The 25,204-nt window shown below is 48.8% G+C and overlaps 11 protein-coding genes across 14 annotated transcripts in view; 4 read left to right on the plus strand and 7 right to left on the minus strand.

Moving 5' to 3' along the window:
• FOXG_18825 (uncharacterized protein) overlaps positions 1 to 2,042 on the minus strand; it is a 4,061-nt gene extending 2,019 nt beyond the window's left edge. The window contains exons 1-3 of the mRNA XM_018398960.1: positions 1,295 to 2,042; positions 958 to 1,248; positions 32 to 910 (exon numbers count right to left, since the gene is read on the minus strand). Coding sequence (XP_018239141.1) covers positions 32 to 910; positions 958 to 1,248; positions 1,295 to 1,617 — 1,493 coding nt within the window. The 5' untranslated portion in view covers positions 1,618 to 2,042. The remainder of the gene's footprint in view (positions 1 to 31; positions 911 to 957; positions 1,249 to 1,294) is intronic.
• A 168-nt stretch (positions 2,043 to 2,210) lies between these two features.
• On the minus strand, positions 2,211 to 4,683 carry FOXG_18826 (branchpoint-bridging protein). Its single transcript, XM_018398961.1, has 5 exons — positions 4,195 to 4,683; positions 3,929 to 4,146; positions 3,508 to 3,731; positions 3,146 to 3,460; positions 2,211 to 3,096 (listed from the first exon to the last, which is right to left on the minus strand). The coding sequence occupies exons 1-5, from the start codon at positions 4,542 to 4,544 to the stop codon at positions 2,542 to 2,544; spliced, it is 1,662 nt and encodes a 553-aa protein (XP_018239142.1). The 5' UTR covers positions 4,545 to 4,683; the 3' UTR covers positions 2,211 to 2,541.
• Positions 4,684 to 4,869: 186 nt separating this feature from the next.
• Positions 4,870 to 6,863, minus strand: FOXG_04421 (uncharacterized protein). 2 transcript variants are annotated; one of them, XM_018382433.1, is made up of 3 exons: positions 6,392 to 6,863; positions 5,773 to 6,343; positions 4,908 to 5,713 (listed from the first exon to the last, which is right to left on the minus strand). In XM_018382433.1, exons 1-3 carry the CDS (start codon positions 6,707 to 6,709, stop codon positions 5,379 to 5,381), a joined length of 1,224 nt encoding a protein of 407 aa, XP_018239144.1. In that variant the 5' UTR covers positions 6,710 to 6,863; the 3' UTR covers positions 4,908 to 5,378. The 2 variants fall into 2 exon arrangements, with proteins under 2 accessions (XP_018239143.1, XP_018239144.1); XM_018382432.1 differs by having other exon boundaries at positions 4,870 to 6,343.
• Positions 6,864 to 6,988: 125 nt separating this feature from the next.
• FOXG_04422 (uncharacterized protein) lies at positions 6,989 to 9,271 on the minus strand. Its single transcript, XM_018382434.1, has 4 exons — positions 8,417 to 9,271; positions 8,346 to 8,371; positions 7,365 to 8,299; positions 6,989 to 7,313 (listed from the first exon to the last, which is right to left on the minus strand). The coding sequence occupies exons 1-4, from the start codon at positions 9,094 to 9,096 to the stop codon at positions 7,104 to 7,106; spliced, it is 1,851 nt and encodes a 616-aa protein (XP_018239145.1). The 5' UTR covers positions 9,097 to 9,271; the 3' UTR covers positions 6,989 to 7,103.
• A 104-nt stretch (positions 9,272 to 9,375) lies between these two features.
• FOXG_18827 (uncharacterized protein) lies at positions 9,376 to 13,583 on the plus strand. Of its 2 annotated transcripts, XM_018398963.1 has the most exons (3): positions 9,378 to 10,123; positions 10,170 to 12,528; positions 12,595 to 13,583. In XM_018398963.1, exons 1-2 carry the CDS (start codon positions 9,697 to 9,699, stop codon positions 11,861 to 11,863), a joined length of 2,121 nt encoding a protein of 706 aa, XP_018239147.1. In that variant the 5' UTR covers positions 9,378 to 9,696; the 3' UTR covers positions 11,864 to 12,528; positions 12,595 to 13,583. The 2 variants fall into 2 exon arrangements, with proteins under 2 accessions (XP_018239146.1, XP_018239147.1); XM_018398962.1 differs by having other exon boundaries at positions 9,376 to 10,123; positions 10,170 to 13,583.
• On the minus strand, positions 11,701 to 13,513 carry FOXG_04423 (uncharacterized protein). Its single transcript, XM_018382435.1, has one exon. The coding sequence runs from the start codon at positions 13,426 to 13,428 to the stop codon at positions 11,881 to 11,883; it is 1,548 nt and encodes a 515-aa protein (XP_018239148.1). The 5' UTR covers positions 13,429 to 13,513; the 3' UTR covers positions 11,701 to 11,880.
• Positions 13,584 to 14,155: 572 nt separating the features above from the next.
• FOXG_04424 (uncharacterized protein) lies at positions 14,156 to 14,422 on the minus strand (the record flags this gene model as incomplete). Its single annotated transcript, XM_018382436.1, has 1 exon — positions 14,156 to 14,422. One exon carries the CDS (start codon positions 14,420 to 14,422, stop codon positions 14,156 to 14,158), a length of 267 nt encoding a protein of 88 aa, XP_018239149.1.
• A 936-nt stretch (positions 14,423 to 15,358) lies between these two features.
• On the plus strand, positions 15,359 to 15,648 carry FOXG_18828 (uncharacterized protein; the record flags this gene model as incomplete). Its single annotated transcript, XM_018398964.1, has 2 exons — positions 15,359 to 15,565; positions 15,637 to 15,648. 2 exons carry the CDS (start codon positions 15,359 to 15,361, stop codon positions 15,646 to 15,648), a joined length of 219 nt encoding a protein of 72 aa, XP_018239150.1.
• Positions 15,649 to 16,273: 625 nt separating this feature from the next.
• Positions 16,274 to 18,834, plus strand: FOXG_04425 (uncharacterized protein). The gene has a single exon (XM_018382437.1). It carries the CDS (start codon positions 16,537 to 16,539, stop codon positions 18,670 to 18,672), a length of 2,136 nt encoding a protein of 711 aa, XP_018239151.1. The 5' UTR covers positions 16,274 to 16,536; the 3' UTR covers positions 18,673 to 18,834.
• A 503-nt stretch (positions 18,835 to 19,337) lies between these two features.
• Positions 19,338 to 21,610, plus strand: FOXG_04426 (uncharacterized protein). Its single transcript, XM_018382438.1, has 2 exons — positions 19,338 to 20,393; positions 20,438 to 21,610. The coding sequence occupies exons 1-2, from the start codon at positions 19,603 to 19,605 to the stop codon at positions 21,393 to 21,395; spliced, it is 1,749 nt and encodes a 582-aa protein (XP_018239152.1). The 5' UTR covers positions 19,338 to 19,602; the 3' UTR covers positions 21,396 to 21,610.
• On the minus strand, positions 21,497 to 25,159 carry FOXG_04427 (uncharacterized protein). Of its 2 annotated transcripts, XM_018382440.1 has the most exons (3): positions 24,944 to 25,159; positions 22,816 to 24,886; positions 21,497 to 22,765 (listed from the first exon to the last, which is right to left on the minus strand). In XM_018382440.1, the coding sequence occupies exons 2-3, from the start codon at positions 24,040 to 24,042 to the stop codon at positions 21,983 to 21,985; spliced, it is 2,010 nt and encodes a 669-aa protein (XP_018239154.1). In that variant the 5' UTR covers positions 24,043 to 24,886; positions 24,944 to 25,159; the 3' UTR covers positions 21,497 to 21,982. The 2 variants fall into 2 exon arrangements, with proteins under 2 accessions (XP_018239154.1, XP_018239153.1); XM_018382439.1 differs by having other exon boundaries at positions 22,816 to 25,159.
• Between the last annotated feature and the right edge of the window lie 45 nt (positions 25,160 to 25,204).

Raw genomic sequence — 25,204 nt, forward strand, 5'->3', positions numbered from 1 at the left:
TCCACTGCTGTAAATAATCAACGGATTGAACTTAGCAATCAGAAGAGTAGATGCAATAGTTAGTGCTCCAGCAAAAGCAAGGGCGAATGGAAAGCGGAAGAACCCCTTCCAGCCGCCCAACACAACTGGATCATCGTTAATGTCATGATGCATCTTGATATCTCTTGCAAAGAAGTAGTATTTATCCTTGCGAGCCAGGATGTACGTAAAGGCAATTAGGATCAGTGGCGTGGCGACAAGAAGTGTTAGAGACCATGCAAAGAGCCCTCTAAGCGCGAACACGGCCCACGCAGTGCCAAAGATATCGAACCAGACACCCTCGGCTTGCTTTCCGTTCTGAGCAAGATCAGAGTTGCCATCGGAGCGGTCACCGTTGAAGATGGTGCCAGTCGTCTTCGACAGGTGCTCAGTCGACGCGAGAGCAGCTGAGAGCATGTGCCAAATGCTGTTAACAGATGTGTGCCGTGTATCGTCCTGGTTGGTATGGTACCGAGCGCGAGGCTCATAGAAAGCAATGTCAAGTCCTCTTTGTCCGTAGGCATCTGCAAAGATCTCGTAATCGGTTGCGCTCTTGATCACACCTCTCTCGAAAGCATTGGCAGCAACGACGGATCCCAGCGGATGAGGGCTCTTGGAGTAGGCCTTTGCAGCCTGCAAGTCAGTGGTACGGAAAAGCAGCGCACGGCCTCCAGCTCCAGCGCCTTCAAGGTTGACGAATGTGTGAATAAATAGTAATAAGGGGCTGTAACCAAAGGCTCTGGCGCCAAGAAGCCCATCCTCTTCGGCGTTGTTGAAGAGGAGAACAATACCGTTCTTGGGTTGGCGTCCTTTGAGTGTGAAGTAACTCAAAAGCTGCAGCATCGACACGCAGGACATACCATCGTCGGTGGCACCATAACCGGTGGAAACGCTGAAACATTGTCAGTTAAAGAAATGCAACATCTTGTTTTCACGTACGAATCAAAGTGGCAGTTGACAAGAACACCGCCCTGGCCACGGAACTTCTTGTACTTGGATTCATCACGCCACCATTCACCCTCGGGATCGTCTTTGCCGTGGATGTAGACATAGTAGTTGTTGCCCTCAAAGTACTGTCCCAACCATGTTCCTTTGGAAATGTTGGAGCCCATGCGCCGAGCAGTGTTGTAAGTCCAGGAAACGTTGGAAGTCCTGTCATCGAAGAGAGTTGCTCCACGAGGCTTATCCTGGGCTGAGACCAGCGAATCTTGATTCTCCATAGAAGATGTTCTACTCATGTTAACGATATGCGCGTGAGAGCGCGACTGGGACTGACCTCGAGTGCCATTCTACACCACCAATCGTTTCGGTAGTATACGACATGTCATTGCGATCGAGAATCTCCTTGGTGCGGTTAATGAGGAACTCGCGTACTCGGTCATTTTCGTGACTGTTGTAGGGATGATAGGCGCGAGTAATGGTCTGTAAATCGAGCCATGCCTCGGTCAAGTTGAGACCCTGATACAGGGATCGATCAGCCGGAGCTGAAGGAACAGTTTCGTGGACCCAAATAAGAGGAATAAAAAGAGCGAGATATATAGCAGTCGTCCAGAACGACACAGGCCCTGGCCGGAAGGCAAGAGGATTCTTAGCCCTCATGATGAGATGATGATTTGGTTTGAATTGAAGCTGAGGTAATCCTAGGTGACGCGCTCACGTCAGTGCGTCGCGGAGTGGAAAAAAAGTATAGGTGAAAAGTATATGACGATTAAAGTTGTAGGATCATGGTCAGGTCTCGAATCAGCGCGTAGTAGTGCAAAGGCTGAGAATCACGAGGAAAAGAGCTAAGAAGATGGAAGATAAGACAAGGCAGTTGAGGGAGAGTACGAGACGGAAGAGGGATCTAGTTAGATCAGATGACCCTCGTCATGAAAATGAAACAAGAAGGCACTGCACAAGACACCTCAAGAACGCGACTTCCTCAAGGCGTCGTAGTCACCTCACTCGAGTGCACCAAAAACTGAAATATCGTCGAGTACTAAATTGAGATGAAGTTTGTAGAACTTGATGAGCCAAGGTGAGGCAACTGTTGCTGATTGTGTTGCTTCCATTCCCTTGTCACATGGCCCAAGCTCCCTGTTCCGGTAGGTAAAAAGATACGTACAATGACGCCAGAACCACTGCAATGCGGGGTCTACGCATGTATGAGCTGCATTAAATGAGTTTACGTGCATAAACAGGGCATTTCACAATTGGAGACTCCTTCAGCAAGATCACAGTGATAGGAGAGACAGATCATAACTAAAACGACTCAATTATCAAGTACAATTTGCCTACGCGATTAGTTCCTTGCTTTAATGATTTATCTCGCAAAACACAAGCTGAACATCAAAGCTCGTTGATATGAAGCAATGAAACGTAGTCTCATATTGCAGTCAGTGGTTAGTTTGCTGCCACGTTAGAAACGATCGCTTATCCTCCGTTGTCGGTGTCCGGTTATATAACGATTCTTAAACTATAGTCGATGTTTAAAGCTGTGTCAGAAAGCCTCTCAGAACCAAAAAGCCTCGTTAGTCTGCTCATTTAAGCACCAGGAGGTGGAGGAGGTGGAGGCTGATCACTGGGAGGTGGTGGCGGGGCATCTCCAGAAGGCGGAGGAGGAGGTGGTGCAGCGCCGGCATACTGCTGAATGAAGGCGTTAATGTCTCCAAGGCCTGGGGGAGCACCAGGAGGAGGAGGAGGCGCACTGCCAGGAGCACCAAGACCAGGGGGAGCTCCCATTCCGGGAGCAGCACCGTAGGCACCGTAGCCAGGATAACCAGCATACCCACCCTGAGTTCCAGGAGCCTGTTGCGCCCATGGAGCAGCGGCACCTGAGGCACCTGCGTAAGCTTGTCCGTAGTAGCTATCACCACTGTTACCGGCGTGATGATCTTCGTTGCGACCACCGCGATCTCTAGCCCAGGGAGCTGCCGATCCACCTTCGTTAGAATCCTGGTTGCGGCTGCGCCATGGTGCAGGACCACCAGTTGGACCTCGTTGCCAAGGCTTCGCGTCTCCGTTGTTCTGAGCGCCAGGGCCGGCCTCGATACGCGCAGGAGCTCCAGAAGACCCTCCACCAAGCTCTTGCATGAGTTGCTAATGTGTGTTAGTATTGTATAAGAAGGAGAAACAGCGGTTTTCTTACCTCGTATTCACGGTCAACATCATCTCCGCCACCGATACGACCAGCAGGGCGAGCGCCAGCATCGTTGTTGCGCCAGCTAGCACCACGCTGTCGGTCAGGACAATCGCGCGCCATATGACCAGCGTTGCCACAGACGCGACAGATAATGCTCGCAGTGTAGTTTTGTTTCTCAGGGCAGTCGTACTTGCGGTGACCGATCTTGCCACAGTTCTGGCAAGCCTGGTTCTCGTCGTCTCGGAGGGTACCGTTGAGTGCGGCGAGTTCTCGGAGCTGGTTTCGCTTGAGTTCGTTCTGGCCTTCAGGAATGGACGCAGCCTGGACAGTGTTAGTATAAATCTTGTGGGGCTTGAGGGTAGACTTACAGTCTCAATGACGTTGTGGATGAGCTTCTTAGCCTTGTTGACCTTCTCTTCGGTATCGGCCATGATGAGACAGTGCAGATCTTCTTCCTGGTTGCTGGCGTGCGCGGCATCAGACCGACCCTTACCCTCCTTTACGGAGCCCTTGCCACGAATGGCGATCTTGGCACCTGAGTCTCCCTCCATTTTCTTCAGAGTATTACCTCGAGGTCCGATAAGTAAACCAACTTTAGTACGAGAGAGCTAGTGTTAGTGTCTGATTTGCAAAGATTAGATGAACGTGGTAAGGGTTAGTCCATTCGATGAAGGAACAGGCCTCCAAACACCACCGAGGGTGTGATGGTGAGTCTGATCAAACTCCAAAAGGAAAACAAAAAACAGGGGATAATTTTGGTAAGTAGGGTTAAAGGGTTAGCAATCATACTGAAGTTAATTTCCGGATAATCGTTAACAGGAACATAGACCTTCTCCTGAGTCTTAGTAGGTCTACGATAGTCCTGTGGCGGGTGGTAGTTAGGAATGGTCTTCATGGCCTTCTCGATGAGCTTGTGGCGCTCATCTTCAAGCTTCTTTCGATATCGGTACTCTCGTGTGTTGATACGTCGACCGTGGTTGTCGTACTGAGGAGCGGGAGAAGGCGATCTGCTATTAGTTAGCAGTGAAGGAGATTACCAGGAAAGAAAAACTTACCGATCGCCGTCAGCTGGGACGACATCGTCGATGCGAAGCTTTTGGGAGATTTCCTCGATACGCAAATGCAGTGTGTAGGCCTCAAGCTGTTCACTTGTCATGTTGGACAAGATAGCAGTGGGCAAGCCCATGAGGCCAGCCGCCTTGTTCTCGGATGCATCACCCCATCGGTTTCGCTTCTTTCGTCGTCGAGGTCCATCAGCTTCGCTGCGAGGCTCGGGATCGCGTCCACGCTTCAAGTCGCGATCGACTCCAACGTTGCCATTAAACTCCTCCTCCTCATCTCCGAAGCGACGCTTCCCGAGAGGGATGTTGTTGGAACCGGTGATTCCTTGGCTTCTCCACGACATTTTCGAGCGATACGCGATCAGACTTCTGATGCTCTGGGAAAAAGGTATATGATGGTCCAGAAAAAGACCTGGACTTTCGTTGTGGATGTCGAAAGTTCAAAGTGGGTGCCTTGGTGCTTTCAAATGATATGGGGCGATTGACGGGTCGGTGAAACACTCAGCCGGAGACCCACGTGACTTACCTGAATCAGTTGAAGACGAGACTAGCACTGTGACCGAAGGAAATAAGGAGGTCTTATATAACAGTGAACAATTAAAGTTCTTCTGGGAATGGGTATAACAACGGCGTGAATTTTGCAGTTTTATTGGATATCATATATGTATAGTTTATGCTGCTTCGAAGTGTGAAAACAAAGCTTGAATGCTGATAGGAGGATGCCTCAATCATTCTATTGAGATATCAGACAAGGTTATCGACAGTACCAGGCCACAGCGTCCTGCAATGACAGCCAGAAAAACACCCATGTGTGAATTCAATAGTATCGGAGTGAGCAAAAGAGGATTGATCAAAGTCTATATCTGAAACCGACAACCTGCCAATCCGTCACATCTGATTCAGGGTCCGAGAAATCTCCATGCCCCTGAACATTCCCTCGTACAACACCCCCTAAGCCAGCACTTCCAACGATACCCTCTTCTCTTGTTCGTCTTTCATTCAGTCTTTTGAGATAATTTCTTAAGCATATAGCACAGACTGTAGCCAGGCTGTAGCAGACAGTGATAGCCTTGAAAGCAGTCTCGTACAGTGGATCTTCGGACTTGAGGAAGAAATGCGGCCCTGCCATGTTTCCAACACAATATGTGATGAACAGCATGGCTGTTATGGTCATCTTCTTAGTAACCCCTCGATAATTCGATTGTACTAGGGCCATGTTGAGAGGCATGGCTGCAGATCCGCTCGAGAGAAGGAAGTAAGCGAAAAGATGGATGCCGTGAGGCACATTGTCTCGTTTGTAAATGATTCCACTGCCAATGACACATGGCATGATGACACCGACGATCAAAATGCAGTTCAGCGTGCGGAATCGGCCAGCCAGGTATCCGCTTCCTGATATGATACCTGCTGATAGAAGTGAGTAAGGTATGTTGATGAGTGTGGATTGCAAATTCGTGAATCCGAAAGATTCGACCACAATATTCGCGAAGCTTTGTGACCCGCCATTTGGAATCTGCGTGAATAACTCAATACCCACGATGAACCAAGATTTGGGGTCAATCAAGCACTCACGGACCTGATCCCATTTCCAATTCGTATGTTCAGTCGTACCAGTACCGGAAGATACCACACGCTGTGCCGCGATTCTTCTCTCCTTTGGCGTGAGGAAAGCAGCTTTAGAGATGTTGTCTGGAAGAAGGAAAAACAAAGGCATTGCCCACATAAAAGTCGTGGTGCCTAAGATGATGTACATCCACCTCCAAGATCGTATCGACGCTCCATGGACATGCCCAACTGTAAATGCAAGCAAACTGGCCACCAAGCCCCCAACAGAGTTTCCAGAAAACCAGATTCCAACACGAGTCGGCATCTCATCGCGCGTATACCAAGTTGAAGTCAAAAACATGAAACCGGGCGTTATCGTGGCCTCTGCGACTCCCAGAAGAAATCGCATGACCAAGAGGCCACCGAAGTTATGGCATGCCGCAGTGAGTGCAACAACCAAGCCCCAAAATAGTGTGTTTACTGTGAGATATTTCCCAGTTGGAAGGCGTGCAACGAGAACAGTTGTTGGATATGTCCATAGAAGATAGCCTAGGTAAAAGACGCTGCCGACCCAGCTGTATTGCTGGCCTTTGAGATTCTGCAATAATATCAGTGGTGAAGGGCTGGGATCGAATGGTGGACATACAGTATCCTCTCTTAGTCCAAAAACAGCAGCGCTGGATAGAATGACCTTGTCCATGAAATTCAACATATAGGTTATGAACAGTAATGGAATGATGGCTCTGTCAATCTTGGCCAATACCTTGTTTGCCACTTCATCGTCGATAGTGTTCCCTTGAGGCAACAGGGTAATGCCGGCCGCAGAAGGATGTCTATGGCTGTTTAAGAGCGGAAGGTTTGGATTGTTGTCGACTTCATGCTCTGTGAAGCCGTCTGGTTGACAGTCAAGCGATGATGAAGCATCTCTTCTGTCGGAGGTGTTGGTTGAACATGGCTCATTCATCTCTGCTCTTGCAGGATGGAGTGATAGCAGAAAAGAGATACACACTGCATTAATCTATTTCCATAGCTTTATTGGCATGAGAAAATTTCAATCTCCACTTGTTTCTGAGAAATGATGACTGTTGAGGGAACACAAAGTTACGCCGTGGTCGAAAGATAACATTCAAGCTTGCAGGTGCGAATAGCTCCCTGATACTGTGCTGAGCACGGACAGGAGTAAGTGGCCCAAATTGCATCAATGATTTCGCCGTGATCAGTCAAAGCAGGCATGGAGATATTTCTGAAATTGATGAGAATAGTTTTATTTAACTTTTGGTACAAATAATTGTTGTTCATAAATTTCCAAATAATCAAACCGCGGTGTCATGCTATCCTCCTACATGGCTACTTTTATATCAAGTCGTCGATGCACCTCGATGTCTAGGAGTAACGCGTCTCATTTCCTGACTCTCACTAGTGCCTATCGAAAAGTCAACCTCGTCTGCCTGGTTCGATCCCCGCGCCTCATTTACAATGCCCAAGTGTGCTTCCTGATGATCTTTGCTGAGATGATGCGCTTTCATAAAGAAACCGAGCAACAAGCCAACGCTGGAGAATGCGGTATACTATCGAGGATCAGTATGAAAGAGGAACTAGAAGTCGGTCGATTTTCGTACCATTATCCACATCTTGTCAATAGCATTGAAGAATGCTGTCCTCACGACAAGTTGCGACTCTGTCGGTAAGGTCTTGATCAGATCAACGCTCGCAGACGCAGATGCACCATTGAACAACCTGGCAAGGCCGGGACCCAGACTATCTTCAAGAGTCTGATATTCACCTTTCATTTCGTTCTGGAACAGTACCCCGCCAATGACAACGGATATCGCTGTGGCCAGTGTCCGGACAAAGCCCATCGCCGTGGTCGCGGCCGCAACGTCCTTGTGCGGCACAACAGCCTGAACAGACAACAAGGGGCCTTCAAAGTTCAAGCCAACCCCAATTCCTGTCAGTATCTGAAAAGAGATCAATTTTGCCCAGTTCATGTTAATGTCTAGGCTGATCATTAGGCCCATTCCCAGTGTCATGATCATTAACCCAACACGGGAGACAAGGAGATACTTGCCACTGAACTGAATGTAGACTCCAGTAAGAGCAGCAGAAATTGAGATGGGCAAGATGAAGGGGAGAAGATACACACCCGAGCGCAGTGGGCTCGCTAGAAGAACTGCCTGAAAGTATAACGGTAGGTAATAGGCGACACCAAGAAACACAAACGCATGGAAGAATGTGACGGCGTATGCTGAGGAGGATGAACAGGTCTTGAAGAGATGTACTGGTAGAACAGGAAACTCTGCCAACTTCCACTCGTTCCATATGAATAATACGCCAGTGACCACCCCAAAAACTATGAGAGATACCACTTTTGCAGAGTTCCAAGGCTCGTACACGCCGCCAAGATAAAGTCCGAGCAGCAACATCAAAGTCCCTCCTATGATGAGAAAGCTGCCGGGCCAATCGATGGCTTTCAGACCTGCCCAAACAGGGGTGTTGGGAGATGGGAGTTTGAGGGTGAAGACCAAGAGAACAAAGACTGCAGCGGTGATGGGTACTAGGGATATCAGCTACAGCTCGGAACATATGTAATGGAAACTTACAATTGATCCAAAAGCACCATCTCCAACTGGACACTATTAGTAAGAATACCTTCCAACAGACACAACCTTACTTCAACCGATCCGTAAATGCGCCTCCAAGTACGGGGCCAATCCCAGACGCAACGGCCCAGATAATCGATGTCAGTCCATAGTATAGCCCCCGGTCCCGTTGTGAGAACATATCGCTGATACAAATATTCACCAGCGTCTGCATCCCAGCAGCGCCCAATCCTTGAATGGCCCGCCCAGCGATAAAGATAGCCAGGCCATCAACCAGAGCACAAATAAGGCTACCCGCAAAGAATATGACATTGGCAACGAGTAATATAGGTTTTCTACCCCAGATATCGGAAATCTTCCCCCACGGTGGTGTCGAGGCAGTATGGGCGAGGACAAAAGATGTGCCTATCCAAGTATAGCCCGAATCAGATGCAAAATGGGCGGCGATGGTTGGAAGTGCGGTTGACACAATTGTCAATTCAAGTGCGGCAAGGAAGACACAGGCGCAGAGTGAGGACATCACTGTTGCGATCTGAAGCAGAGTCTTCTTCGATTTGGTACTCTGGATGCCGGGTTCATTGGAGCTTGAAGCGTCATGGTTGTCGCTCAAATTATGAATCGGCGTTTCTCGGACAGGACGGTGTTGATTGCGAACTTGGCATGCCTCTGAGTCCCTGTCGTTGATATGAACATCGTCAAGTTGTGTAATAGGCGTGGATGGCCCCGGCGCCTTGAAGGTTGTTTGTGACATTGTTGTCGTGGAAGTCGGACATTGCAGATTCTTGTCAGGTATGAGTTACGAGGAGGTGAAGAAAGGGTATTTATATAACAGAAAGTCCATGAATGATGACATTGATTCCGTCGTGACGTTCATGCTAGTGGTTCGTTTCCTGTCAAAGGACCCTTGCCCATGGTGTTGCTCCTAGTGGATCCTTCTCTGAATGCGATCGCATTCGAGGTTCCACCAAGACGGGATAATAGCTGGGGTAAGCACATTCCCACCACAAGGGTCCTCGGTGCTTCCCTTCATATCTTTATCCTCACAACCTGCGTCGCCAGGTGTTAGCATCTTACGCACTCGTTCTCATTAGCCTTTTCTTTTTGTTCTCCCGACACGATGAACCTTGGCTACAACATCAGCCTCCCATGTTCAGTGATGCCGCCACACCTTTATCCCATGTCAACAAGATGCGCTAGGCGATGCGACCCCCAAGAGAACTGGCTGGTACATCACGTGTGAGGCTTCATGCGTGATAACACCAAGTCCTACATTTCAGGTTCTTGGCATAGGCAATCTCCCGGTATCAGATAGTGTCGCCTTATTCACAAGAACCGAGCCAGCTCGCCCGGTATGTCAGACAACAAATCTGACGTCAAAACTTTACAACCTCATACTCTCTGCTCCCTCTGTACATCTTTCTGGGAACGTGCAACATGCCTCAGATTCCGACCTGAAGTCCTTCTCAGCGGCGGAGAAGGTGTCCCATCGATGCCACAGCATCTTCTCTTCACTCCCAGCCGCACTGATGTTCTATCCGCTGCCTCGCAAGGCTGCCACTTCTGCTCCATCATCGTTGGAGCTGTTGTAGGATGCACCGGAGATCATGGTGATCGGCAGTTCTCTGGTGACAAGAATGGCCCTGTCTATATCTCAATAGCGATGTTGGAAACAGATGCCGGGACCTTTCTCCTTACGTTGTTTCCCTGCGAAGAGTCAAAGATTTTCAGTCATGATCAAATACTCAGCGATTATCCCTTACAACTGCGCCCAGTCACAGGTATAACTTATTGGGTCCTTAGATTCTCTGGGCTAATCCATTTCAGAGGGTCACGGAGGCATAAAAGCTGACAATCAACACCTTTTATCGACGCTGCAGTCAACAACCTATTCCAACGCAACTGCTGACTTCATCCGATCTTGGATTACTGAATGCCAGAGTACTCATATCCTGTGCGGCGACGACCTTTTGAGCCTGATTCTTGGTTCCACGGAAACAAAAGCACGACCTCGGCGCTTGCTAGATCTATTAGCCTTCCAGGACGTCGAGAAAATACGAATTATCGAGGCCAATAATGACCACACCAAGGAATACTGCGCCTTGAGTTACAGCTGGGGATTCAGTAAGCCCTATGTCATGACGTCGTCTAATTTCGCGGCGTTTCAGAAAGAAATTCACGTCAAAGATTTGCCGAAACTACTACAAGACTCTATTCAAGTCGTTAGGAGCCTCGGGTTTAGGTACTTATGGATCGATGCCCTTTGCATAATGCAAGATGGAAGCCAATCTTCTGCAGCGTCGGACGACTGGGTTGACCAGGCAGGCAAGATGAACGACATCTTCGGGAACGCAGTTGTCACCATCGCGGCAGCCGAATGCTTTGATGGCAACTCAAGCATGATCGTGCCGCGAAATCCGTTGAGTCAACTATCTTGTCGACTGGACGCGAGCACGAATCTCTACTATGAAGTCGTTCCATCATGCACTCCACATTGTTTGTTACACCCTTTCGATAAAGCGCGCTTTCACCTCGATACCAGAGCATGGGTTTTCCAGGAGCGAATATTGTCGCCTCGGACGGTGCACTTGACTCGCAACTTCGTTCATCTTGAGTGTAGGACTGAGCTCCGTTGCGGAGCTATGGGAGGATCTGACGCATGCTATCACAGCGGCGCAATTGCCAAAGCAGATTATCAAGTACTGTTTTCCATGTTCGGACCCTACGGGCTTGATGAATCTGCCCACGACGCATTTCTCTCCTTCTGGCATGAGCTCGTCAGGAGATATTCGACAACGAATCTGAGCCGCAAGTCAGACTTGCTGGCTGCTTTGGCTGGTCTTGCAAAGCAAGTTCAGACAAAATCACAACTCACCTGGTCATTTGGGTTATGGCAAGAGCATCTCCTCCGAGATATGCTATGGTATATCAGGGGAGGAAGAGGCGCGCCTTGTCGCGAGAGGTCGCCGACTTGGTCTTGGGCTAGCATTGATGTACAGGGACCGCAGATCATTTATGAGCCCGCCGCACGGGTTTCTCTTCTCGCGGACATCATTGGTCTGCCAGATGCAACAGACTTTGTACACCGCGGTCTACTGGTAGATGCAACGAAACATTGCGTCAAGGTTTCAGGCCTGTTACGACCTGGCGCTCCGGATTCGTTAAAATATGGTCAAAATTCTGCTTCTATCATGAACAAAGATATTCGTGTCCATAGGAATTGCCAAGGGATACAACATATCCACCGCCAATGCCCATTTCACCCAGACTACGACCTCCCAAACAACATCGAGTTGTACAGCTTACTTATAGCTTGCGCTTCGGGAGCCCAACAAAGAATGGGCTCTTCTCAAAGTTCAGATACGCACGTGGGGATTGTTCTGACGCCTTCCCCAGAACATGAACGCCGATATAGACGCGTGGGCTATTTCCACATTGACATTCAGGAGGCAGATGATGATGATCAAGGGATACCATGGATTCTGGAGAGCTCCAATTTTGTTGAAATAGAGGTCATCTAGCAGACACCTGACAAATCTCAACCGAGGCGGTGTAAAATATTCCTGATATACCCCTGTTGTTCTGTCACTCGACCTACACGCCTACTTGTTGGCTCAAACCATATTAGTGCTTCGTTCAATGACTCATCAACATATCGAGATGCTTCCTGCAAGTGTCGTAAACAAGTCTCTCGATCATTACGCGTGATTTCAAAGCGTATCTGCTCTATTCTGCCTAGGCCCTCTAGAGCAGCGTAGCGCAACTTGGCCCTTGGGAAACCACTGAGTTGTTCAGCCCGTTCCAAAGCCATCCTGTAGTACGACTCTGCGCCGTCTAGATCACCACCATCTAGGTGATCATCTGCGACATTGGTGACAGTCCAGACAACGTTTCGTGCGAATGGTCCATAGAACGATTCTTGGTTCCGCAAAAGCTGAGCGCGGCGGTATCCGCCTTCAATACGGTCTCGACCGTGGTAAAGGCAGTCACAAAGTCGCTCCTCGATATATAGACGATGCCAGGTGTGGGGAGACTTATCGGAGAATACTGCCAATGCGGCCCGAAGACTCGAGATAGCCGTGCACTGCAGTAGCCCAGGTGGCAATAAGGTGAGGGACACCAAGAATTGGATGAGAGGGGAGGGTGTCCGTAAAGACGAAGCCATTGCCGCTGAATACCGGAGCAGGCATGTCAATACTTCCTGTGCATTGCACGCCGAGAGCTCACAAACGATGGCTAACAGTTGGGCAAGACTCATTGGATGGCAGTCTGCGAGAAGAGGCTGAACAAGGTCAAAAGCTTGATGGAAGTGTGGAAATGCGCCTGGGCCTCCACGCATCATCTGTGCTAGGCCTTCTTGCATGCGGTTCCCGAAACGTCCATGTGTCGTGAACTGATGAACCTCAGGCTCTGGATGTATGTCTTGGCTGAGGTAGACTCCGCAGTAGTCAGTTAGACTGGCAGCTGCCTTTTGCTCCAGGGTGAATATAGGCGTGGAAATATTCACAGGAGACATGGACATGGCCACACTGCTGGCTGAGGATAGCGCAGCGAGTGTTGAACTACCTTCGCTCGTACCCTCCACAGGACTATCTCCCTGTTGAAGAAGCCTGACAGCTGGCTCTTCTTGGGACACTGCAGCTGAACGACACCAATGAATTGGGTTCTGTATGCCCTTCCGTCTAAAGTATCGCAGGATCTCATGCAACGGGACATGGCGTCCTCGGATCACGAACCAGGGTTCTGGGACTGGCCACGACGCAGGGTCTGGATCAAGTAAGCGAAGAGCCGCAACCATGCCGTGAAACTGGTTGTTTCTTTGCAGATTCCATTGGCTGATTCGAGCCCTGATCATGCGCGTGTTGACCCAGTATCCTAGCGATTTCAGATGATCCCTGACCTCTGCCATAGAAAACCTGCGGTCGTGGTAGAGCTCTTTGATGAGGGGTCGCAGACGAGACCAGTCCTCGCTTGTTGGTATCGTAAGAGCCGATTGGGGATTTACGAGGGGATCCATTAGGGCGACTGATTTAGGAATGAAGGCATGCAGAGTCTGTGATGGATGGATATTTGGATATATATGCATGGGCGTTTTGTAGTTAGTATATTGGCGTTCCGCTTAATGGGCTAGACCACATCATGGCTGTCAAATGCCCGGCCCTTCCCATTCCATCTCTTAAGCAGTGAGGGGCTCAAGGGTCTTTCAGCACTTGGAACCCCTCGCATGTTAGCGATATGCAGGTCTAGTGATCCAGATGTCCGAGCAACTTGTCACGACGCATTAGTCTGATAGCTCATTGGATACCCCTCAAAGTGCACATTTGTGAGGAGGCATTCTTGTAGCGTTCTTCCATAAATATGCCTACGCTAGCCACGAGAAGGCAGTCTTGTTCTAGTGTAGGACTCATTCGGCAAATGCAGCAGTTGAAATCAGCCCATTTGGGCTTGAAACTTGAGGAACGGGAAAAAGATCGAGGGTTCAGCTCGTACGGCTGAGTTGCAATAGCGTGTAAATTGCAACATTGGCCCAATCAACGGTAACGAGGAGGTCACTATTGATCTACTTATTGATTTTCAACCCGGTTTATCAGAGTTTAAGCTCAATTGGTGTCACTTTACCGACAATGCAACCACTATAGCTCTTCAGGCACAAGAACACACAGCAGGTGGCAGATAATGATCGAATGAGTGCTCCGTTTCGATTTCGCGAAAAGGTCAAAGTATTATTCAGCACTTAGAAAGAAAGAAGATAAAACCAAAACAGCAGAGTAGGGTAATTAGAACCAGCTTCAAACGGAGTCCAGTCCTTCCAACTACATTACCACACAACTATCCGTCACAGCATCAACGATCTCCTCCACGATCCCACCACTATCACCATCGTCACTATCACCGTACCCCGAGAATCTTGTATGAACGTCAGAGTCATGGATTGGCTGATTTGTAGTTGTGTCGACGTAGCTGGCGCCATTGTTGTAGTCAACGCCAACTGTGTGGTTGTCACCTGTTGTATACTCAGGTTTGTCAACGCTGGTCGGATATTCGACCTTTGGAGGAGGTGGAGGAGTTTCTGAAGACATGTTTGACAGGGTTTTGATGACAGGTGATGTGAATTGCTTGCGGAGCTGAAATAGATGGGTTGTTCAGCTGAGAGTTGTAAGGTATTGAGTCAAGTTTGCTGTAGGTAGCCTGAGCGCGTTCGTGATGGAGTCAGGACCAAGAATATATACATGTTTACACATTACCTTACTCCACGACCTACACGGAAATACGGGGGAAACTGCGTAGACCATCGACGCACCCAAAGTGCCCGGGCAAAGGCACAACTGTGCCTTATCCCCGTCCTAAAGCGGAGTGCTTTCACTCTGAAGACGCTTTCAGCCTTAAACAAGGTAGCTAATGTATGGGCATTGTTAGTTAGTTGGTGATGCATGGGCGTTCTGTCAAACTAGCGGTTTTAGACGGCCACAGTCTTCCATTAGTGTAGACGACTTACACAAGCGACACGACACAAGAACTGCTTTTCAAACGTCGCACTTAAAGTCGCTCTTTCAGCTTCTCTTCAGCTCGCATATGCATGGGCTTTCTGTAAATATTTGGCGTCTCTAGGGGCAGCTACCATCTCACAGACCTACCCTTGCTTTGTGAAATAACCTTATCAGCAAGCATACTGATCAAAGACCCTAGAGCGGTATAGGGACCACATCACTATGAATTATATTGGAGTCGCAGTATTGTGGTTGTACGCCAAAAAGTGTCTGGATTCAGCCTCGCATGCTTTGATACTCGACGCGGATTATATATGACTGAGATTGCCTCTCTAGAAAGGAGATTCATCTGGGTCAAAACAAGACACAAAGAATCAGTTCACATAAGTTGTATGCCTACTTTCCAATACCCCAAATCTGACCTTGATCTCCCTTGCTGAGGTTCTAGCAGAGATACAGCTCTGATCATCCTACCCACCAATAATCCCCCCTCAAGACATCTCCTGTCTACATAAAGAAAGGATTAACATGGTCTTCCACCTCATCCCAGCCCTCGCAGTCGCAGGCGTCAAGTATGTGATCAAAGAAGCAACTGATGCCCCGACTTGTGGCAAATGTGGTAGGGAAAAGTTGAAGATGTGGGCGGGCCTCCGTATCATCTTCCTTTGTGAGGATTGCGAAGATGGCATGAAAGTCAAGATAGGCTTGAAGGCCGTGCAGATCGCAACATTTGGTGTAAGCTAATGTCTCTTCAATTTGGGTTCGATGTGTGATATACTAGATTATCTGCTAATGTTGGCTTGTAGTTGGCGAATTGATCCCCTGTGTTATGATTGAAGAGGCGATGATACCACCTCGACGCAACCAAGATTGACTTATCTTTACCAACTGAATCCAGAAATACTAAGAGATTAGGCAGAGCTGCCTGGGAAGATTTATGTAGGAAGATTGGGTACGGGAAATGATTCTGTGATTTGTAGGATCAGGGATTGGACGGATGATGATGAATGCCAGCCTACAGCAGTCACTCTTTTATAATAAGGATCAATAACAACACAAAAATTAAGCTTAGACAATATTAGAATTGTCCTTTAATTATCCTCTATTGTTTCCTGACAATTATGGCCTGTGATTTCCCAGTCGCGTACATGAACGCGGAGCAGGAAGGCGTTGTGCAACTTCTGAGTTTCGGCAACGCTACCAGAGGTCTCAGGTGGTACTTATACCAGACTACAATAGAGGACCAGAGAATTCCTTCTTGAAAGCCTCGTCAGATGACGGCAGAATCATCAGCCTCTTTATAAGTTCCCAGAAAGCAGTTAAAAGACCTCTAATTCATCCCAAGTAATCCTAATATTATTTAAGTATTTATATTTAATTAGGTAAAGATCTTTACTATATTCTAGGTTAATAATAATATTATCCTAAGTTTATACTTAAATAGGGCTATATATACTAAAGATCTATAGAGATATAAGGGATATTCCAGACTTTTGGCCCTGGTTGTGTTGGAGTGCAACTGCTAGCCAATAGGGTCGGCCGCACTGAAGCAGCCTGCAGTTGCAGTTGCCCCAAGAATGCCTTCTCGAAAGCCTCGCCGAGTGAGGAATCATCAGCCGCTTTACAAGTTCCATCTCAATTTTTGGTTTCAATCCTTACAGTAGTAATTCTACAGATTCCATCCCCATATCTTACGTGTTTGCGCAATGCGGCTTTTAAATGTCGTCGACGAACGGCTCGAGAGCTTCTTCGACGAGAACGAGATCCCACCGTACGGTGTTCTATCGCATAGATGGGGGAAAGACGAAATCACGTTCCAGGACCTAACACAAGGGTCATTACAGGACTTTCAGGATCGCCAGTCGTTCTCCAAGATCTGGTATCTGCTCGACCGGGCCGATAAAGATGGTTTATCTTATGTCTGGGTAGACACATGCTGCATCGATAAATCGAGCAGCGCAGAACTCTCAGAGGCCATCAACTCTATGTTCAGATGGTATCAGCAGTCAAGAAAGTGCTATGTCTACCTCGACGATTTTGACGCTTTATCGAACCGCAAAAACATATATCACGAATCTTCTGACGGTTCCGATAGAGTTGCTATCCTCGATGAATCGGAGACCTCCTTCTTCGATAGCCTTTGGTTCACCAGAGGATGGACTTTACAGGAGCTCATAGCACCACGAAATGTTGAGTTTTACGACAAGAACTGGATTTACTTTGGTTCGAGAGATTTAACGCTCCTCGATCGTATTTGCAAAAGAACTGGCATTTGGCCGCAGTTGTTTCGAGAACCCCGATGTGCATGCCCAAGCGAAAGGGGGCATTCTGCCTTTGCAGTTCGCGACGGTATCTGTGCTGGATGTCAAGGACTTGACACACTCCCTCAGACTTTGGACTCCTTTGCCGTCTCCATCAAAATGAGCTGGGCATCGTCCCGTATCACGACTCGCAAAGAAGATGCGGCCTATTGTCTCCTCGGCCTCTTCAACTTAAACATGCCATTGCTATATGGCGAAGGTGACAAGGCATTGCTGCGTCTTCAAGAGGCCATCGTCAGGCAGTCCAAAGACCAGTCAGTCCTGATATGGCGTGCTCGCCCTGATGTTGCACCTCAGGGCTTTGCACCTGGCTGTTTGGCTCCTTCATCTAGCGCCTTCAAAGAACCCGTTCACATTCTTGGCCGGCGGGTTTTCAACAGGGTCGACAAGAAGTATGAGGCTAATTTCCTTGGGAATTTGGCTACAATGGAGATCACTGATACAGCTATACGCACCAGCTTGTGGATTTGCCCCTGTAAGGTAGTGCCTGACGGGACGCAGGCTACTTCCCGAAACCTCTGGCTGGGTATCATGCATCTCGCATACGACGATGATTACCTTGTGCGACCTGCCTTGCTGCTAGAGTATATGGGCACTGTTGATATGTATCGAAGAGTCTACCATCAGCATATTGTTCCCATTAATCCCAGGATAACTCGAGGCTCGTTCGTTGTAGAGTCATCGATTGGCGAAGTCGATCGACGTCTCTCGCTTACTCCATCTCTCGACGAGGCCACCAAGAAGGACATCAGCATTCTGCTTCAGCAGAGCCCCATCAATGCAACGGCCGGTCCTTCTCCTGAAGAGGACCCGGAGACTGGACCTGTGTATTTCGTTTTGGATAAGCAGAAGCTGGATTTTACAATGGACAGTGGAGGCAGTCACCCTCCTTTTAGCCGTTACCAAGGTCGCGCCACCCAGATACCGTCACGCTGGGCTTTTAAGAGGTGCCAGCACAAAGGAGACGGTGAGAGGTATTTTGGCGGCATTCACTTTGTTAATTTTATGCCTGAGGTCCCAGAAAGATCAAACTCGGATCAAGGGCCAAATGGACAAGGTGTTGGTCGATTTGCGTATACGGCTGTCATATGGGGTATAAATCGCGAAGTGCTCAAAGGGAGGACCGATCCGTCACCGTGGCATCTGTGGTGCCGGGTCTTTGATCTTCACAGTTTTATAGAACACGCCCGGACCTCGAACGAAGATTTACAGCCAAATCAGCTCTATGGAGAGATTGAGGGTCTCAGTGCAGGCGAGATCCAGAGGCGCATGAAGAACCAGCGGTCGCGGCTCTGCCTAGCCGAATATGAGAAGCTCGAGATTCCACAACCATCGGGTCCGAAGGCACTATTCCCTTCCTCTTACGGAAATAACTGGGCGGAAGATAAGATGAGTGATGGCGGGAGGCATTTGGCAGCCAAGGTTGCGTTGGTTGAAGGACTGGGTCGGAGGGTTTTTGAGCTGCACATCAAGATCACAGGTAGTCAAAACATGGAAGGCATGTCTATAGAGTACGAGTAGGTAGGTCACAAAGGGGGTCTTATGGATCTTTAGTGCCTATGGGCATCTGTAAGCATAAACTTAGGATAATGTCATGACCAATCTAGAGGATACCAGAGAACTTTACCTAACTGACATAAATATTCAGACAGAGATAGGATAATTCATGATAAGTTTAGCGGATTCTTTGACAATCTTGCCTAATTAATTTTCACTCCTCTAATCCTTAGTCTAAGGTCTTTTAACTCCGACGAAGCCGGCCATCTAGTTAACCTCCACCACCAAAATCCACCAGCTAACACACCCTTTCAACACAGCCTCTCCATCACCTCATCCCCATCTCAATGTCTCAAATCCCAAACCCCAACTCGTGCAATTCACAATTTCACATGTCCTTTCCCAATTTTTGCCTCAGACAATGCAATCATCGAGTCATCCAGCCATAGGGTTATCCATTGCCGCCGAATCCAATGATCCTAGTTAACAAAGCTGCATTCAGCTGCACCTCCATCCAATGTCCTCGCTCTGTAGAGTCATCCTTGGCTGTATGTCACTGATTGGTTAGCGTTTGACGAATGACGACTGTTTTACAGGGGCTCAGCAGCTTTCGCTTCTTTAGTGAGGTCCGCTAAGGGCTTTCTTATCTACGTGACATAATAACTTGAGCACTGAGCCTCTGTTCTTAGGGGAGGGAGTGTGTTGGTTATACTGGCGTGAGGTGGTTCGACAGGGGAACGATCGACCGGGCTGAGAAGACCCCGCTACCCAAAGCACTCAATCAGAGCTGTTGCTAAGAATATCCTCGGCCTGGGTCATGTGTGAGTGACCTTTTCATGATTCTCGCCATCTTCTTCACTCTTTGTTTACTGTTTTTCTTCCTCACGTTCTTGTTATCTCCGATGGCAATGTAAATCAACCCCTCTACTCGCGCTTGAAAACCCTTACGTCACGATGGCCTTTTGGCTTTTTGGTGGCACAAAGCCCAAGAAGTCGAGCAAGAAGTCCAAGAAGGGGACGAAAACCAATAAAACGATAGCTTCTTCTAAGCCCAAGATAACAGATCCTCCAAATGTCTTTCGTCCTGCTAGACCTCAGATTGAGCCGCCCCCTTATCCAGGAAACGTGCGTCCGAATACTGCGGCGTTGAGACCCGTTCTTCCGTATAATCAGCACCATGCCTCTCAATCACAGCCTCACTTCCAACCCGCTGGCTATCTCCCAGCACCGCCGAACTTCAGCACTCAGCCGGTGGTGATCAACAATCACTATCACCTCGGCTCGCAGCAATCGCACCCCAACTTGTCTGCTTTTACTCCACCGCATCATCTCGCAACGCCAAACTCACACCAGACCCTCTCATCGTCATTGAACCGTTTCACAGGCTCAATGGTGAATCTCGCCAAGGAATCAATTCCACCACAACTCTACGACGATGGGCTATCGGCTTGGCATGGATGTGCGCAGATTGCTCAGTCGACGAATGCGCTGTATGATCGGTTCAACGATATCATGACACTTATTGATCACGAGAAAGTAAAGGGCAATGAGAATACGCTCTTCAACTGCGCCATCGCAGATCAGGAGCCAAAGACGGATCAAGTCGATAAGGGTTTGGGAAAGGTGAAGAACAAGGAAAAGTCATCATGCAATGTTGCTGCATCTGTTGTGTCGGGCAATTACTTCTCCAAAGTCGAGCAATACGCAAACTCCAAGCTTCCTTCAACACTTCCTCCACTATCTCTGTATGTGTATCCTTCAAGTTTCAATTCTCTTCTAACAGAAGCAGGCATATGCCCACGTGGCCTCTCCTTTGTCTCGCCGCTCAGTACTCCCAACGTGTCTACGAAAGACCTCGCGGCACCGAACGAGACGCCCACGTCTCATCCGACTGGCTCGCTGGTCCTAGACAGACCTGCATTAAGTCCGTTTCCATGGACGACATGAACACCATAGTCTTCGCCATCCGCGGTACGGCAAGTTTCATGGATTGGGCCGTCAATCTCAATTCTGCACCCATCAGCCCACTCAACTTCCTCGATGATCCAGGAAACTTGTGCCACGCGGGCTTTCTCTCCGTTGCTAAGAAGATGGTTCGCCCGGTAGCTGCAAGGCTGAGACAGCTTCTTCAAGAGGACCCCAAGCGCTCGACGTTCAGTCTCTTAATCACGGGACATTCGGCTGGTGGTGCTATTGCTGCGTTGCTATACTCGCACATGGTAGCCCAGACGAATGCGGCAGAGAGTGAACTCAACGTCTTGACGAATTGCTTTAAGAGAATACACTGCGTCACGTTCGGTGCACCACCTGTGTCTCTCCTCCCACTAGCAAAACCGGATACTCACGCTCTCAGAAAGAGCATCTTCCTGAGCTTCGTCAACGAAGGAGATCCCGTTGTCCGCGCCGACAAAGCCTACGTCAAAAGTCTTCTCGACCTACTCGCTTCACCACCACCATCCCAACGAAAAGACACCAATAAATCACGCAAGAAACCAACATGGAACGTCCCCCCGTGCACACTGAGCAACGCAGGCCGTATCGTGGTGCTGCGCTCAGGGGACCTAGACGCCAAGCCCAAAGATCGCAAGACGGTGCGAGAGCGTCTCGATGAAGGAGTTGTGGCAGTGACGTGCTCCGAGGAGAGGTTGAGGAGTGTTATTTGGGGAGATCCCGTGTGCCATCTAATGAGTTTGTATGCTGCGAGGATAGAGGTGCTAGCTGTACGGTCTGTGACTGCGAGACGTTAGCATTGATGAGAGTTGGAATTTTTGGTTACGAAGTAATGAATGAACGGGGTTGACTTTGGCGTTACGATACCTACAGAACGAAAACAAAGATACCAGCAAATACCCAGAATTTACAATTAAATCTATTAAATCACAAGCGAAGTGGCCGAATTAATGCTCGGGCCAAACTGGTTCAGTGCACGACGAGAGAGAAGTTCAAGATTAATTGAATAGAGTAAAGTTTTGATTCATAATTCTATAACCACAAAGTGAAGAATGTGCATAACACCATAAATGTAGAGCCATCCGTAACCTAACATTTGTTTTCAGGGATCCCCGATTCAATTCACTTGACAACATAACAAGCATAACATGATCCTCAGCCTTTATCTTGTGAAAGACAGGTGATCCAAAACTCCAAAGCGCCAACCTCCGATTTCCGTTTGATCCGCAGAAACTTGCTCGCAAGATAGATACAACGCAAGGTAAAAGAAGCGCTGTGTTGTGCGCCCATGTCATAGTAATTCCAGAGAAGACAACGAAAAATGCGTACAGCGCTTGCCCAGGCATCTAGGCCCAAACAAGATATGTTTTTAATTTTGGTGTAATTATCGCATTGAAAAGTCCATGTCAGGCATTGACCCCATTTGCGACAAGGGGGGCTGGTTTTGCATCTGATAGCTATTCTGCCGCTGGGGTTGTTGTATACCATATATTTGGTTTATTGTTGGGTTCATGGCTGAACTGTTGACATTTTGGTTCTGTATACCCTGTAAGGGCGGTTGACTTCCAACACGCTGTTGATGTTGTATGTTGCTCAGTGGATTGGGCTGAGAGGCTGTGAATGAATTCATGCCCATTTCAGACATGTCAAAACCGCCCATGCCCACGTTGCCGACATTGTAGTCGATGCCAGGGGACATGACATTAGCAGGTGAGCCGACAAATGCTGAAGCGATGTCACTGCCTGGTTGCGTACCAGGGGGCGTACCATTCGAGTAATTGGAGTTGGGGATTGTGTCAGGACTACTGCCACTCAAATCGTACTTGGTCTCATTCTCGTCGACGACCATGCCTTGGTTGTAATCGTTCATTTGTGGCATGCTGGCCATGCCGGCATTACCAAAACCGTCGAATATGTCAGCAGACATTTGGAAAGAGCCGTTCTCTGGGGCGTTTCGCAGTAGTGGGTCGGCCAGACGTGGAAGAATCTCGTTGACCTTCGCCAACAAGAGAGGAGTGAATGCAAAGTCGCCATTTCGAGCAGGGTCAAGAGAGGCGAGGAGATCCTGGAGCCACTGGTGAGGACCCACCGCCAATGGGTGTCGATCCGGAGGCAGGTTAGCCAAATAGGTAGTCAAGTTGAGACAGATCTCGAGTAGCTTGGGGAACTGTGAATTTGTTAGAGGTGTGTTATTCAAACAAGACATATGATACATACCAAGCAGGACTTTGCAAGCTCAAGTGGCTGGCCCGCGAAAGAAGAAGCCATCTTGCTGGTCATTTGTCGTGCGAGATCGCCGTGGTATTGACTTTGGGTATTGTTGAGCTGCCAGATTGCATTGTTGAGGAATTGTTGACTGGCCATATAGGCATTCTCGGGATGGAAGGGGTTCGTGGCTTGCGACTCCTTGAGGTGATTCTTTAGACCAGTAATTTGATGGCAGTCGAGATGGTCGCAACCATTTCTCCAAGCGGCCAGGAAAGAGTCGTCCATAGGTCGGAAGATGTTGCACATGATGAAAAAGGCGTGAAGCTCGGGATACAAGGCATCATTGGGGTCGTCGTGCATCTGGCTAGGTGCGATTGTCGCATAAAGGGACAAGGGGCGACGGCGGTTGAAAAAGTAGACGCGCTCAGTGGCGAACAAGAACCAGAAAAATCGGCGTCTTCGGACAGCCTCAGTTTGAGGAAACTGGGCATAGTTTTCTTCCTTGTCCATGTTTGTAAGGAGAGCCATAGTTGTGGCCTCTCGTAGGTAGTACCACGCTCTGTCTGGTCCGTCGATTATCTTGATGCAGGAGTAGATGAAAATGTTTGTGACCATAATATTGAAGTTCGGTGTCTCAAAGTAATCGGAGCCCTTTCGAACGCGTAGGCACTCCTCAAGAAGCAAATTGCTTGCGGCGATGTTGGCGCCGGGATGCTGCTGAAGGTTGAAGGACTCTTCTGCCGATGAAGTTGGCAGGATCATACCGGGCTGAAGTACTACATATGCGCAGAGAGCTGCAAAGAGACAGTACCTGTCACGGCCACTTTCCATATTTAGCATCATGTGTTCGATTTGATTTCGGTCGAGGAAAGGCAGTGTCGAGTAAGCATTTTCGAAATAGTAGTTGACACAAGCCTTGATCAGGTCATTGGACAACATGCCAGCCGTAGGGTTGAGAGCAGGAATGGTAAGGTCAACGGGTTGTCCAGCGAGTCTGTTTTGCACCTTGGCAGCAAGACTGGCCTGACGTTGGTTGTCTCTCAATTCAGTGATTACTTTTGCGCGAGAACCCTTGGGACCTTTCTTCTGAGGAATAGCGAGATATGTGCATTCGATACCAGCAGTTGCACAGTTGCGACAGGTGATACCACTATCACACTTGACCTTGCGACGATGGCAGCCATCGCAGGCCCTCTTTACGGCGGTTGTCATTGCTGGTTTTGCTGCCGTTGACATTGTGAGTTTCCTTGTCAGTATCAAAGAAAGTTATCAACGGCCGGGTCGGGTCGTCGGGGTAGGCGACGACAAGAACGATTGACTTCCAGAGACGATGATACTAAGGAAGTACGATAAGCTCGAGGGTCGTTGAGACTACTCGGGGGTATTTAGATTATGATATCGCGGGGGAGACGAAAAGGCAAGCAGCCAGCAAGCCAAAAGTCTGGGGATTTTGCGGGGGACCGCGATAAGAGGTGTCGTCTCGAAGGTATATTCGGGGCGACTTGGTAATCGGTCGACCGGGTGGGCGGGGAGTATGGGAGATTGGAAGGGCTGGCTTGATTCCAGGAGACGAGGTGCAGGTGTTATTCGGCCCTTTCGCCTTGGACCATAATGCGGGGGGTTGTTCGGGGTGACCAGGAGTCAAATTGCAGAAACTTCGATATTGGAAAGGTTGATTAAGGGGTCGCAGATCTGCGGTATATAGAATTCGTTTGGTGTTTTTTGGCTGGTTGTATGAGGAGGAAAAGAAAAGTGTGGATAGAAGAGAGAGATCAGGTTAGGGAAGGGATGGAAAGACGAGAAGAGAAGATGAGGTGAGAAGCGGGTTTGCAAGAGAAGGAGATTTCGAGGAAAGACCAGGGGTGGGCAAGCAAACCGCAGCCAGAGCGAGACGGAAGACTTTCTGACGCTGGGGTGGGACGAGAGGAACACAAGAGGAGGATGAGTAAAGTACTTTGCCACTGAAACTTTGCAGGAGAGTGACCTCGAGGTCCAGTTTTTACTCGTACCACCCGTCTTGAAGAGCCAAGGAACAAGCAGCCAACCGAACTGGCGAACGGGCGAGGGATCTAAAAGGGGACTAGCCAGCAGAGAAATTAGCAGGCAAAGACAGTGCAGTAGACCAAAGAGTACATACCCGATGGACAGTGCAACTTGGTTTAGCGACCTGTAGTTTGAATGGGGGTGGAGACAGGCTTGGAGCATCAAGAAGGTTGGCCGAGAGCGTTACTTATAGACAAATCTTGAGTAGAAACTGGCCGACCGAACGTCAGTATTAATAGTCTAGTGACTGGCTGGCTTCAAGCTCAGCATATATTGCGTTATGGCTTGCAACAGAATCGTTGAAGTGAGGGGAAGCCATCAACAACGATACGGAGAGAGAGTTCTTGGAGGCAGC

This window comes from Fusarium oxysporum, chromosome 4, assembly GCF_000149955.1.
Source record: "Fusarium oxysporum f. sp. lycopersici 4287 chromosome 4, whole genome shotgun sequence".
NCBI lineage: Eukaryota > Fungi > Ascomycota > Sordariomycetes > Hypocreales > Nectriaceae > Fusarium > Fusarium oxysporum.

What these genes read in the sequence shown, in the direction of transcription:
- FOXG_04427 (XM_018382440.1), bottom strand. Translation starts at nt 24,042, where the DNA reads ATGTCAACGGCAGCAAAACCAGCAATGACAACCGCCGTAAAGAGGGCC. An exon ending in AGCTTGCAAAGTCCTGCTTG is followed by an intron (nt 22,766 to 22,815) that starts GTATGTATCATA and finishes ACAAATTCACAG; the next exon opens with TTCCCCAAGCTACTCGAGAT.
- FOXG_04423 (XM_018382435.1), bottom strand. Translation starts at nt 13,428, where the DNA reads ATGCATATATATCCAAATATCCATCCATCACAGACTCTGCATGCCTTC.
- FOXG_04422 (XM_018382434.1), bottom strand. Translation starts at nt 9,096, where the DNA reads ATGTCACAAACAACCTTCAAGGCGCCGGGGCCATCCACGCCTATTACA. An exon ending in GCATTTACGGATCGGTTGAA is followed by an intron (nt 8,372 to 8,416) that starts GTAAGGTTGTGT and finishes AATAGTGTCCAG; the next exon opens with TTGGAGATGGTGCTTTTGGA. An exon ending in TTGACAAGATGTGGATAATG is followed by an intron (nt 7,314 to 7,364) that starts GTACGAAAATCG and finishes GATCCTCGATAG; the next exon opens with TATACCGCATTCTCCAGCGT.
- FOXG_18826 (XM_018398961.1), bottom strand. Translation starts at nt 4,544, where the DNA reads ATGTCGTGGAGAAGCCAAGGAATCACCGGTTCCAACAACATCCCTCTC. An exon ending in GTCCCAGCTGACGGCGATCG is followed by an intron (nt 4,147 to 4,194) that starts GTAAGTTTTTCT and finishes AACTAATAGCAG; the next exon opens with ATCGCCTTCTCCCGCTCCTC. An exon ending in TCCACAACGTCATTGAGACT is followed by an intron (nt 3,461 to 3,507) that starts GTAAGTCTACCC and finishes AACACTGTCCAG; the next exon opens with GCTGCGTCCATTCCTGAAGG.
- FOXG_04421 (XM_018382432.1), bottom strand. Translation starts at nt 6,709, where the DNA reads ATGAATGAGCCATGTTCAACCAACACCTCCGACAGAAGAGATGCTTCA. An exon ending in TTGGACTAAGAGAGGATACT is followed by an intron (nt 6,344 to 6,391) that starts GTATGTCCACCA and finishes ATATTATTGCAG; the next exon opens with AATCTCAAAGGCCAGCAATA.
- FOXG_04425 (XM_018382437.1), top strand. Translation starts at nt 16,537, where the DNA reads ATGCGGCTTTTAAATGTCGTCGACGAACGGCTCGAGAGCTTCTTCGAC.
- FOXG_18827 (XM_018398962.1), top strand. Translation starts at nt 9,697, where the DNA reads ATGTCAGACAACAAATCTGACGTCAAAACTTTACAACCTCATACTCTC. An exon ending in ACAACTGCGCCCAGTCACAG is followed by an intron (nt 10,124 to 10,169) that starts GTATAACTTATT and finishes AATCCATTTCAG; the next exon opens with AGGGTCACGGAGGCATAAAA.
- FOXG_04426 (XM_018382438.1), top strand. Translation starts at nt 19,603, where the DNA reads ATGGCCTTTTGGCTTTTTGGTGGCACAAAGCCCAAGAAGTCGAGCAAG. An exon ending in ACACTTCCTCCACTATCTCT is followed by an intron (nt 20,394 to 20,437) that starts GTATGTGTATCC and finishes TAACAGAAGCAG; the next exon opens with GCATATGCCCACGTGGCCTC.